The 13,558-nt window shown below is 34.4% G+C and overlaps 1 protein-coding gene across 1 annotated transcript; it reads left to right on the top strand.

The window, feature by feature from the left end:
* Positions 1 to 5,014: 5,014 nt before the first annotated feature.
* Positions 5,015 to 10,362, top strand: LOC130933081 (uncharacterized). Its single transcript, XM_057862589.1, has 9 exons — positions 5,015 to 5,396; positions 6,007 to 6,235; positions 6,340 to 6,487; positions 8,306 to 8,385; positions 8,462 to 8,504; positions 8,955 to 9,011; positions 9,144 to 9,234; positions 9,834 to 9,928; positions 10,022 to 10,362. Exons 1-9 carry the CDS (start codon positions 5,249 to 5,251, stop codon positions 10,121 to 10,123), a joined length of 993 nt encoding a protein of 330 aa, XP_057718572.1. The 5' UTR covers positions 5,015 to 5,248; the 3' UTR covers positions 10,124 to 10,362.
* Positions 10,363 to 13,558: the final 3,196 nt, after the last annotated feature.

Here is a 13,558-nt window from a genome sequence, read left to right as displayed (position 1 = left end):
CTTGGATTATTTGACTAAAATAATCTAATGGCTAACATACTTCAATTGTACAAAATAACTCATCTATAGAAACATTTTGTAGTCATGGCGATGTCGGGTTTTGCGTAGGGGTTGCACTCATTGCAACAAATTTCACACTATTTATACGCATAAAAGGATCAGCTTAAAACGTACAACCAAATATTATCAACATTAACTGGTAGTATACGTAAAATGAATATTGAAATCGATAAAAAGAAATTTTTTTACTTGGAATTTGTGACCAAATCAGGTGCAATTGCAATGACATTCTCTGCAATGGCCATTGAAATTGTAAAACGTACTGCCAACAAGATTAGGTTATTTGACAACGAAAAGGGTTTATAAATGGCTAATTATAGATTTTATAAAGGAATAATTATAGAAAACAGATTGAGTAAAATTAATTGAGGTATCCCGAGATTTTATCACTCATCAAAAATAGGAAAAGGAATATGGTAATAAAGTCATTCAGTATAAATTTAATTCAATGTCAAATACAAAAACTTGCTATCACATTCACGAGCATTCAAATTTTGGAAATATCTGGACGTTATTGTAAATGTCAAATTTTAAATTTTAAATTTTAATATGACAAATTTCAAATTTCAAATTTAAAAAATTGAGATAAAAGTAGGGTGGTTATGGAGGTTGTAGCGCACTGTGAGCTTACTCTATTAGCTGCTAAAACCACTTCATTTTAAAGAAGGAAGTAGTCTCTACAGCCGATGTAGTCTCTAAATCTAATAAGCTCGTACAAAAACTCTATGGTACTATGTCTTGTTAAGCTTCTTTGAGTTACTTTCTTTCTCTCTATTAAAGATTTGTTGAATTTTGTTACTGTTTAATGGTATTCCTTTCTTTTCCTACATTATCACAATTTAAAAAATATTTGTTATTATTTTTCAATTAATGTATAACTTTTTATCTAATAAAAAAAATTATTAGTTAACAATGTAACAATTATATTGTTAGCAAATAATAAAAAAATATAACAATAATATAAACATACCTTATTCCATTATAATAATACTTTGAATAGTATATTTTTTATGAATATTGTAACTTTTTTTTACTTTAATCTCAAATATAAATTTAACTCGCATATATAAAAAATATTTTACTCTACTATAAAATATAAAACTACTTTAATACCTTTATTCTGACGAATTTGGCTAACTCAAAAATTTAAGTTAATGGAACTGCATTCATGAGCTCCATTAAAATCAACTCATCAATAGTTCAAGAAATTGGATCCATATATTAGTGAGTAAAATTTGAATAAAGACGAATTTAATTCGTTGGCTCATAACTTGACTTAATGTATATATGTATGTATATTATTTATTTGAGCTAATATATGCTATCTTCATCATATTTGAGCCATTTCATAAGTTTAAATCAACTCTAAATTTTTTTATAAGCTAAATTTAAAAATAATCAGAAATGTTTCTAGGGCTTTTTACGAAAGCATGAATTAACTATTAAAATTAACTAAGTTACCATATAAGAAAACACCCTTTACTTATAAATAAGGATGTTTCATTATTCTCATTAATGAACTCTTTAAAAAGAACTATAACAATTTCTTCATTATACAAGCACATATTATATTTATCACAACTACCTCTAAATACATACAAATTTTTAATACAATTTTGTTCATTCAATTTTAGTAAAACCACATTTTCTTTATCATTTTTCTAACACAGTGCTAACGTTATTTTTCATGTGGAATGAGCAGATTTTGAGCTATACACTTCCTAAAATTCTCTTTGCTTTATTTTTTCATTAGTTTCACAATCATTTCATTGGAAGTATACAAACAAAATAAATGAGTGAATACATGCTAATCGATGCATAAAATAGGATAATATATGTCATACTTGAAATTAAATTGAGTAAAAACTGACATGATACTAAATGATCTATATAATAGGATAATATATGCCATACTTGAAATTAAACTGAGTATATATTTATCATGTTAAGTAAGTTCATTTATTATCTTTAATTAACTCTTTTTAAGGAGTTATGACTATTCTCATGAATGTATTTTTAATACTAATTAGTTATTAAAAAAAATTCCTTAACAATCCTTAACTCACTCACTCTAATTAACACGGATTAATTATGCCTTACTCATCCATAAGTTTCAACAAATATATTGCGTTAAGAAAAATGTAAGATTACTTACCGACCTTTCTTGTTCCATGGTTAGATTTATTCTATTAGCTTATAGTTGGTCTCATGCATATCTATTCATTCATCTTTTGTGCGGTACACCATGAATTTTAGATTTTTGAGGAAAGAGCAATTTTAATTGATGTTGGTCCAACAACAATGTCATTATGTCTTGAAACATTATTTCTACAAATTGTATAATAATAATAATAATAATAATAATAATAATAATAATAATAATAATAATAATAATTTCACTTTATTCTTTTTCTTCCTATTATTTAAAAATAAAACAGCGCAAATATAATAAGCATATAAATATTATGAAATCAAATAATTATAGCGATAAATCTGTTGATGAAAAAAGTTCAAAAATTAAAAAAATTGTAACAAAATAAATATTCTTTTTGTTATTTTAAAAATTAAAAATAAAAACATGGTAAGAAAAAAAAGAAAAAAAATGAAAACCTTGTTTGAAAAAGTGATGGCTTGAAAAATGGCTAGAAGACTTAGGTCTCTCTTGAGGCCACGAACATTTTTTTTCTTTTTTATGTTTCTATTTCAAGTGTGAAGTGTGTATTTTTATGTATGTATGTGTGATAGTTTCGATGAAAAAATATCCTTCTCTGAGAACACTATACGACATCAATAACCATACAGACAAAAAGAAAAGAGAAAATGACAAATAGGTCCCTAACCTTTTATCCCGCGGACATTTTCATCCTTGACCATTGAAAAATACTTTTAAGTCACTGACATCCTTAAAAGTTAGATGGATCAGTCCCTCCATCAAATGCCTCCGTTAGACTCAATGGAAAAGTCTAACGTGGCTACCATTCTGCTTACCTGGCATTACGGCTGCCCACGTGACACGTTAGTCAAATGAAACTTTTGAAAAATGGACAAAGAAGTCCCTGTCTCTCCAAAGAGTATATCCGCCACCACTGCCTCCTCCCTCCCAACCCCACCAACTCTTGCTCTCAACACCTTCCCCGACGACAAAACTTGGAAGAGAGGCGCATGCACCAGAACCAACTCAGAGAATCACTCAGCAGAATCCGCCAGTGCTTAAGGCCCCTCCTACAATACTTCAGATTTCACCAACCAAACCAAATCACACCTTACCACCAAAGCATAACCATCCTCAGCGTTTTCACTACTCACCTATGAAATTTCAACCACTCCATTATCTAGCCCACCAATTTTTTGTTGTGTTACATTTTCTTTTTGTTTCTGTGGTATATGTGCCATTTTATTGTTTCATGCTTCTTTTTGTTCTTTTTCTCTTCAGGTTGTAGTTAGTTGTAGCAATGCACTAGTTTCAAAATTATTCGTGTTGTTTATAGATGTATCTATATAATGTAAGGTAATTAATCTAAAATTTCTTTTATTTAGAACTTTATTATAGGAGAAAACAGGATTAAGCCTATCATATGCATAAAGAATACTATCACTATTAGAAAAAGGCACACTTGCGGTCAAAAAAATCAAACTTTCTTTGCATAGGTAGTGGTGTGGATGCATGTCTGTTTTTCATCCTCCAATATCTTTTTCACTCTGATTCCCAAGTGCCTTAGCCTTGCAGCCATCCTCTTCTTCACCTCCATATAAGACAAAATCGGACGGCTAACAAGGGAAGTTTCCTCAAGAAATATCAGATTGGAACTGAAAAGGCATTGCATACAAAAAAGTAGAAAACTTGGAATTATTAGCTCTCAAGTAAGGCTCATTCCCCGTACATTTTTCTTGTGAAATTTAACCCCATTGGAGACACACCTTCCAAGCAATTCTCAAGATCAATACTCTCAAACTCATCCACCCACACACCATAGTTGTTAGGCCACATGGAGAGAGGGTTAGGATCAACACAACAAACCTTAATTCCATAGCGAAAAACTTGCTCTGCTAGACGAGTGCCTACAGGGCCAGATCCAATAATGATCACGTCAAAACGAAATCGATCAGAAGGATGGCACCATGGGAGATCAAAATCCAAGGGTTTAGGTTGATGGACAGGCTTCAAGTTGAGAAAAGTTCCCAACTTGCTGGTGTTGTTGTAGGCCCTGACTCTGAATCTTTTTGAAGTTGAAGAACATGATGAACTTGATGTGTAATGAGTTTTTGGGGAGAAGGAATGAGAAAAGTGTGGCTTTAGTAGGTGGTGGTGGGGTAACGACGTCGTATTGAGAGACAGGGACTTTTTTGTCCATTTTTCAAAAGTTCCATTTCACTAACGAGCCACGTGGGCAGCTGTAATGCCAGGTAAGCAGAACAGTAGCCACGTCACACTTTTCCGTTGAGTCTGACGAAAGCATTTGTACGGAAGGACTGATCCGTCCAATTTTTAAAGACGTCAGAGACTTAAAAATATTTTTCAATGGTCAAGGAAGAAAATGTCCGCGGGATAAAAGGTCAAGGACCTATTTATCATTTTCTCAAAAGAAAATTACAAATTTTAGAGGCGAGTTGGACAAGAGTGAGAAATAGTGTCGATCCAGGTTCTTGACAATTACTGCTAGTCCTAATTTCCATTGCGGTAGTGAAGAGGAAAAAAAAGAGACCTATCTGCTAAAAATAAATAAATAAATAAATAAATAAATTATTTATAAAAATATTAAATATTAAAATAAATTTAATAAAATTAAATATATAAATTTATATTTAATCTATACCATTAAATATAATCATAAAATGATCTAACAATTTAAATTAAAAATTAAATTAAAAAACTAATATTAATCCAAAAATAGTTGGACCAACAAATCAGCCACCTCTATCCATCATCCATCCATTAAGTTGGAGAATTTCGATTCGATTGTACTAGGACTAGGAGCTATGAACTAATTCTCTACAATTTCTTAAAATTTTTAATTTTAATAATACCACATAATACTATCAAAGTAATACACCGAAGATGGCCCAACTTGTATCGTAGTCTCATCGTTCGTTAATGGTATTGCTACAAGATTCTGTTCCTAGCCTCTTCGTCTTCTTCTAGGGTTCCTTCCTTCCGCTGTTTCCCTTTGCAGATTCTGTGTCTTCAATTATGGCTAAGAAGAGCAAAAAGATTATCCCAATTGATTGCATACCAAAGCATTCTCAACAGCCTAGAAGCTCACCTCCCAAACGCCGCACTGATTTCTCTGTCTTCGTCACCACTTCTTCTTCTGCTTCTTCTGCCTTTTCCAACCGAGGTAGCTATCAATATTGATTTTTTTTCTCGTGTTCTGAATTTCATGCACTCACATTATGTGATTTCGTGAATTTGTTGCCTGGAATTTAGAGTATCTTTGTTGAATTTGTTCTGGGTACAAATTTTATGGGATTATTGTTCTTTTATTTTAATTAATTAATTGTTATGTGTGCAATGCCCCTTTTGTACGTTACATCTGAATTCTCAAGAGTGACTTGTCGATTTCGTGAAATCCCTTCTTTTCCTGAATTGATTGAAGGCAGTGGGATGTTCGATTTGCGTTTACATTTTCGCAGATGATAATATTTTCTTTTAAAACTTGGTCAGGGTGATAGTTTGTATGCTGTTATGTATGTAGTGCAGCTATGTAAACTCATATGGTGTCTCAATGGTTGAGCTATTACATAACAATGTAGGTTAGCTATTGTTGCTTTAGTCAGTCAAATTCTCTGAAACTGGTATAGCATCATGGTTTAGTGCATATTGCATACCACAAGTGTGTTACCTGCTCCGTTGGAATACAAGTGCAAGATCGCTTCATCGTAAGCAAAGGTTGATTGAGTTTTGATGGAACTCAAGTTGATCTTCCATTTGGCCGTTCTTTCTTGCAGGTTCATCACCGGATTCATCTTCTGGTGAAGAGAGATTGTCAAGTTTCATTACAAGCATTTTACGGGAAAAGAGAAAGGCAGTGAAAAATTTTCATGAAAGTACAATGGTTCGGGGCAGCAATTACCAGGAGGGTACAGCAGTGTGTTCATCTGAGTCTTTTGATGTCCCAACTATGGAATATGATTCAGCTGTGCAAGATGAAGGTCTTGGTCAAAGCAGGAACAATAGGTTAGATTTGTATATACATGCTGATAAATGAGTTCAGTTTGAGAGCTTTCAGTTTTCTTTGTTTTATATATGCCTGAAATTTTAGGTGTATTGTTCCAATGTAGGGACACTAGTAATGGAAAAGTTTATATTTGCAAGATGTCAAAATCTATCCCTCATGAAACATCTGTCAGTGATAGTAGTTCTCTTGCTTTAACCCCTGGAACTGTGATATGGGCGAGAACAACTTGCCAAACATGGTGGCCAGCTGAGGTATTTTCTTTGAAGAACTATGATGCTTGTTGAATTCTGCCATTATCTTTCTGCTTATGCTTTTGGAACTTGTGACATGTCACTGTCTTGCAAATTGGAGGACTTGCATTTAAACTTTGAAATTGCTTATGGTATAATCAATTGAGTAGTTTTATCTGAGTTTAAGCCTCATGATCTTTACTTTTCTATTTTTATTAGTTTGTAATAAATATAGTAGAATGAAACTTAAATACTTGTTCATATATACACATAAAACTAGAGGATAAAATCTTTACTATCGGGTTCCGAGATATGGAAAGCTATGAATACAGTTAGTGAAGCTAGACCAGGAAGTGGGGTATCCCCGGAAAAGAGGTCGGCTTTAAGTTCTAGCTTAGATAGCTTAATCTGAGCTTTGCTTTTTCACATGGTGAAACTCATTTCGTTGAACTACGTTCAACTCATTCAGAGGTACGAAGTGACTCGACTAAAAGGAAAACTTTCATATCAAGGGGCTTAGCACCCAACTCCTGTTATAACTCCCTATAGAGGCCTCTGGGGGGCTACCTACTCTAGTTAGAACCCTATGAGGGAGTCCTCATAGTACGGGTATCCTAGTAATTATAGTAGCCCCCCGAGGGCCAGCTCCCTCTATCTCACCTCCCCTGGTACTGTATGGACTGGCACTTGACATTTGCCAAGCCAATACTCATTTTGCAGCCATGGATGGTTCCTCACCACGTGCATGATGCCGATCGAGAAAGGTTTCTACAATCACATACGCCATTTCTCTCCGAGTAGCTCTTGACTCTTGGGTAGGGGACAAGAGCGATAATAACAGAGCGAATCTGTCAGAGAGTACTCCAAATCACGCTTAGTTAATCGTCAATCTCCAGCCCCTGACCCCAAACCATGTGATCCGTCCCTACCCCACTGGCTTCGTTGTCCTCTGCCTATTCCTCTGTAACTGGCTTTAGCCATTGAACCCCACCTTAGGTGCTGAGTTTTTGAGGACAAAAGCATCTTCTTAATTCTTAAAAGAGAAGAAGCATCTCTACTTCCCTGAAAAGGCTACCCACTCCCACCCCCGAGGGCCAGCTCCCTCTATCTCACCTCCCCTGGTACTGTATGGACCGTAACTTGACATTTGCCAAGCCGGGACATACAGTATTCACCAGGGTATGGAGCTGACGTCGGTCACAGGAAGGTAACTTAAAATCCTCTGCGGTCTATGGTCTTTCCGTTTATGTCCAGTTGCTGACATCATGAACGAAGTTGGGCATCATCGCAGCTCCCACACGAAGAAGGAAGCCAGAGGATCCTTCCTCCCACTGAAGATATAGGCCTAGTCAAACAATATTCTAATATAAGGCTTTCCCTAGCTTCGTATCTATGGACTTTCTTGCAAGAACAATCTCAAGACTAATGTAGACGGGTATCAACTAAATAGCTAGGCTCCCTCCATAGCATCGGGTGACCAAGTATGCGATCCTATCTATGCAGATTTCCCAACAGCACCAATAAGAAGTAAAATACACCCATTGACTATTCTACACGCTTAGCGAATGCCAGCATTGATTCATAATCAAACCTTTAGCCATGGGTCTCTGTGTCTATATAGATCCTATTCATGGATTAACGTCATGGATTAACGAAAATGTGCAAAAGCACTATTTGTCTATAATGCATACAACAGAGATGAGAAAATATAATTCCTTGGTTGCTTTGATAGAGGAAAATTTTGGAACTATCGGTCAAAAATTGTCTTGTTATATTGCATTGATCATGTATATATCTATACTTATTTAGATTTTATCAATTTAAAACTTACTTTCCCAGATCATGGAAGAAAGATCTGCATTATCTAAGCCTGTCAGTGATGGACAAGTTTTAGTTCAGTTTTATGGAAATCATTCCAGGTATTGTAGCATATCTAGCTGGGAGTTTCTTGAATTTACTTTCCTGTTAACTGAATGTTAATTTGTTGCTTTACAGTGTCTGGATTGATCCAATGACAGATATTTCAACGTTTGAGGATGTGAGTTCTTGATCCTTGTTTCGCACTATGCTTTTGCACATATAAGATCATAATCTCCCAAGGACCATATTTTGTATTTACCTTCTGATAACATTGAATATCTAGGTGAAGCCATGCTAGAAGATGGGTAAGCAAACCCCTATCAATAAGAAAGAAAGGGAACAGGAAAGGCTTATTTTTACTATGTGTAATTGCTATGGTTTCACCTGGCAGTGTGTCTCACAACCCCTATTTAGAAAAATGGATTTTCCCTAATTTTCGTAATAAGTTTTAGACTCCATTTTTCTTTTCCTGTTGAGATTGATCAAGAGCTGTGTAGTTGGATATTATCAGCTTTTTTTTAGACGAAGTGTTATTAAGCTGTGTATTTGAGTTTCTATAGGCGGATAGTTCATCGTTCTATAATTGTCTGCTTAGAGGATATATCATAATCGTGCATGTTTGTTGCAGTGTTTTCAGGAACGGTGCAGTAACCCTTCAAAAGATTTTCAAGAAGCTCTGAAACAGGTATGTTTGATTTATAGCAGAAGTGCAGCTTTTGTTCCAACAGATTTTACAATTTCCGCAATAAGAGTTGCAAGATTCCCCCCCATCTCCAGGTATATATTTCACTTTTCTTCTTATTTGATGTGATTCTAGGCCATACAGAAGAAGGAACAACTCAGTTCTAGCCCAAACTCAAGTTCTGATATATCTGCTCATTCTGATCAGAAAGTTGGTTCATCAGATGGTATGTTCTTGATTACTATTCTTAGTCATATTTTATACAGAAAACAGTGAAATGATCAGAACATAAAATTGTATTACCTATTCACCAAGGCTGATAAACACACCTAATGAATGGTAAAAGTCAATTTTTAGCCCTGAAGGTTCCATTTGTATTGTGCTCAAAAGAAAAAAGTTTTATGTTATCAAGTTAACAGAAGCAATGTTCTTCATTCATGCTTGTGTGATGAAATTCTCTTATCCTCGAGATAATATCTGTGTGCAATGAAACCCTTTTCTCTTGTGGTGTCTTTATGTTGATTGTGATTGGATTGTTATACTTAGCCACAAAAAAAATTTAGTCAAATATAGATTTTACATCCAAAAATGTATCAAGTCAAGTACAATGTTATGCAATGATAATCCAACAAGTTCTGTGTTGCGTTTGCACACCCTTTTAGACAAACAAAAATAGTTTTCAGGCCACTTATTTCTAAAAATCTCACATGAGATGTTTGTTGTCAGTTGTCCATATGTATGTCCTTGTAAGTTTGTGCATTTGTCAGCCTCATATCATATCATATGATTTAACCCATTCATTTGGAAAATTTTATGATTTTACAGATAAATGGACTTCACCAACCTCGAGTAGAACAATGAGTGATGCTGTAGAGAAAAGAAGGGGGAATAGGGAACGGAAGCGCAAAGTTCATTTTGATGTGAGATGCTAACTCAAAAACTTACGGCATGATCTTTAATTAATACTTGGAGATATTTGTCATGAACATAAAATGAGTAAATTGTTCTTGTAGGAGGTGAGATGTCCAATGAAACCAGAACGGAAACTTCGTCGGTTGAAGATAATGCGGTTGTTGGGCCTTGCACCTCCCGCTGGTTCTCCATTTTGCCAGTAATTTATATTTAAAATGTTTGCAGCTTAGCAGCTCCTGTTGGTTTTACTTTTTCTCGTTTTTCAGCTTTTAGTTTTCTTTTATATATATTATTATAATTTTATGCTTTTCATGTATACCAAGTACGAGTTATGCCTATTTCAGTTCAAATATGAAAGGGAAAAAAACTTATATCAAGTTCCTTGTATCCATTTCATCTAATTCACAAAGAAAAACACTGACAAGTGGACAATTTTTTTTTAATTTAAATAAAGAGTCTATACTTTAAATTTATTCATTCACAGGAAATTGTCCATTTTTGTTTAAAACGGATATAAGAAGCTTGGTATACTTGTCCATATCAAAAAAAAAAAAAAAACTATCATTTTTATTTATGAAAGTTCTAAACAATAACAAATTTATCCACGAAATAACGAAATTGAAGATGTATCTATGAAAAATCGGCTTTGTACGATAAAACTGTTTAAAATTATCTGAATTATCATTCTCTCCACCACTACTACCACTCTCTCTCTCCCTCCAACAACCCCTAACAACAGTGTAACTCCCCCAACTCCGGCTCAAAGTCATTCTCCTCTCACTTTACTGAAATCAAGCCACACCACCACACCAAGGGTCCATGTATGGCTCTTATATGTGAGTAAGTACTGCCTGGCTTCTCTCAACTCACCACCTACATCATCGCCATCACCAAATCTCTTTATGCATTTTGTCTTAAAAAAAAAAATTAAAAACATGAAATTGAATGGTGTTGCATAGGGGCCCCGCCAAAAGCCCACTTTTTGGTGAATTGGCCTGTTCCGCCCCACCTAATGAGGCGGTCCTAGAATCTCACTCTGCTCTGTCTAACTGTGGGCTGACGGGCTAAGTCCGCTAAAACTTGTCTTTTTTGTTTTTTTTTTTTTACTATTTTTGCTACTAAATAATATATATAATTTCACAAATATATTAATAAATTTAGAACTTTTAAAGGCATAAAAAAATTATATTTTTTATATTCACAAAAATTAAAATTTTTGTAATTATAAATATCTAATAAACATAATTATAAACCAAGTTTTCATTCAAAACATAATTATAAATATTATCTTCAAAGTAAAATAAACATAATTCAAAACATAATTATAAATATTGTCTCCAAAGTAACATAAACATAATCCAAAACACTCAATTTTCATTTTCATACTCTTGTAAGTTGGGTTGGGGGAAATTAAGTTTTGGCAAAAAAATTGTAAAAATACCCCCTTACAAAAAAAAAAACTAAGTCCGGCGGGAAAGTGTCTCGTCTTGCCAAAGTCCGCGGTTTAAGCGGTGCGAGTTAGGTGGGTTTTGCTCTTTGGCGGTCCTAATTTTTTAGTCCGGTCCACTTTTTTCGGCGGGTTACGCAAGCCAGCCCAGGAAATTTAGGCCCGTTTGCCACCCCTAATGTTACAGTTCGTTGTTGTTGAACGATACGATGCTTGTGATGGTAGCATTATGCGACTGTAGTTTATTATAGTTTTTTTGTTTGTGTGGCTAATATCATTTCCCTATATATGCTGGCTGCCACTACTTGCCATTAACTCTATTACACATAACGTAGGATTTTTTTGGGCTAATTTAGTAATTTAATTTGTTCTTACACTTGTAACATTCAAACGGCAGTTTGAAGCAGTATACTTTTGTTTCACAAATGGATTTTGTTATCTCTTGCAAATAGTTAACGTGTTTGGTAGATAATGATAAGATTATTATTAAACAGTGTATAAAAAAGGGTTATGGCAGCGCCAAAATGTTATGGCATGGCAGATTTCTTCGTCGCAACGTGATTTTCACGAAGGGCGAAATGGTAACCGTTATTGTGGTGGCGCCATGGTAGACAGCAACAGAAATGGTGAAAATTGTGGGTTTTTATTTACTTTTGAAAAAAACTTAGGGTTATTTTGGTCAATTAGAAAACCCTAAGTGATTTCACTCACCTTCAATACCCTCTTTTATTCAAAAACTCCTTCCTTCAAAAACTGCCTCCTCTTACACGTCAAAAAATTGTCTTCCATCTCTCCCTCTCTACTCTGGGTTGCATTGCTCTTTGCGTCGCCACTCCTCATTACAGCTTGTCAGCACCGTCCCTCCTTGCTGTCACTATAAACCATGATTCCTTCTTCCTTCTCTCTGATTCATACATTCTGTTCTAGATTTCTTTTGCTCCTATTTTTTTTCTTTCTTCCCTGGTACCCCTTTTTTATGCACCTTATTAGTATTATAAACATCTCTTCCAAATTTTTTTTCGTTTAGTTCACTATGTCTAGGTCAAGACTAGCCCCTGCCTCTAATGCTCTTATCCCGGCCCTTGCCCCTGCTAGCCTTGTTGCTGTCACTGTCCTTGCTCGTCTTGTAGTTGCTATTCGTTCTAGTAAAATTGTCCCAGGCTGAAAATATATTAGTATTGTGGAAGAAGGAAATACCATTCATACCATATGTAAGTTTTGTGGCAAAATTTTGAAAGGAGGCATTACATGGTCAAATGAGCACTTAATGATCAAGTCTGAAATTATTGCTAGATATAAAATGGTCCCAAACGATATTATTGCTGAATTATAGGGGTATTACAATCAGAAAAAGAACTGAAGAAGACAAAGTGCTACACCAACAAGCACAGAAGAACATAGTGTTAATGCTAGGGAGTTGATTTAAAGAGTTTCGAGTTTGGACTATTAAAGGAAGATGCTCAAAGGTTGATGAAATTCATAATCCAACTCCAATGACAGCTAGAGAGGGTGCAAGTTCTATGAGAGGTCCAATAAATTTGTTGTTAAAAGACCTAAAACTGCCATTGCAAAAAACGAGAGAAATTGAGTTAGCAGAACATCAAGGAACATGCAATAAAAAAGCCGTTCGTAGAGTTCATCGATACATAACACGATGGTTCTATCAAGTTGGGATTCTATTGAACACAGTGAGGTTGAAGAATTTTCAAGAAATGTGGATTGTTGGAAGCTTTAGTCCCAATTAATAAGGAATTGGAATACACCAAAAGATTGTTGAAGAGTCGTAAGAAATAATAGAAAAAATATGGCTATTCTATTATGTCAAATGCTTTGACGTAAAAGAGGCAAAGGAACATTATTTAATTTTCTTGTAAATTCTCCTGCAGAGATAATGTTTTTAAAGTCTGTTGATGCTTCTGATTATGGAAAGACTGGTGAGAAATTATTTAAGCTCTCTAATGGTATTCAAAAGACCATAAAAGGGTAATTTCTTTGATTAGTTTCACTTATAGTCACTATAGCACCTTATCCATGTTGAGATACTTCTCAAATAGCAAGGAATAAGTAAGCACAGAATAAGTGAGCAAAGAATAAGTTGTCAAAGAAAGCAAAGAGAAAGGAGACAACAAAAATTGTTATTATGACCTCTTTTTGGAATCATGTCAAGTACACCCTTAAGATCACAGGTCAT

The sequence above is a fragment of the Arachis stenosperma genome, chromosome 6, assembly GCF_014773155.1.
Source record: "Arachis stenosperma cultivar V10309 chromosome 6, arast.V10309.gnm1.PFL2, whole genome shotgun sequence".
NCBI classification, from domain to species: domain Eukaryota; kingdom Viridiplantae; phylum Streptophyta; class Magnoliopsida; order Fabales; family Fabaceae; genus Arachis; species Arachis stenosperma.
Note: the sequence above shows the minus strand (reverse complement) of the source record. Positions and strands in the feature narration are given on the sequence as shown.

Bases quoted from the DNA above. Each gene is read 5' to 3' on its own strand.
- LOC130933081 (XM_057862589.1), top strand. From the start codon at position 5,249: ATGGCTAAGAAGAGCAAAAAGATTATCCCAATTGATTGCATACCAAAG. The intron at 6,488-8,305 runs GTATTTTCTTTG...TTACTTTCCCAG, and splicing joins AAACATGGTGGCCAGCTGAG to ATCATGGAAGAAAGATCTGC. The intron at 8,386-8,461 runs GTATTGTAGCAT...GTTGCTTTACAG, and splicing joins TTTTATGGAAATCATTCCAG to TGTCTGGATTGATCCAATGA.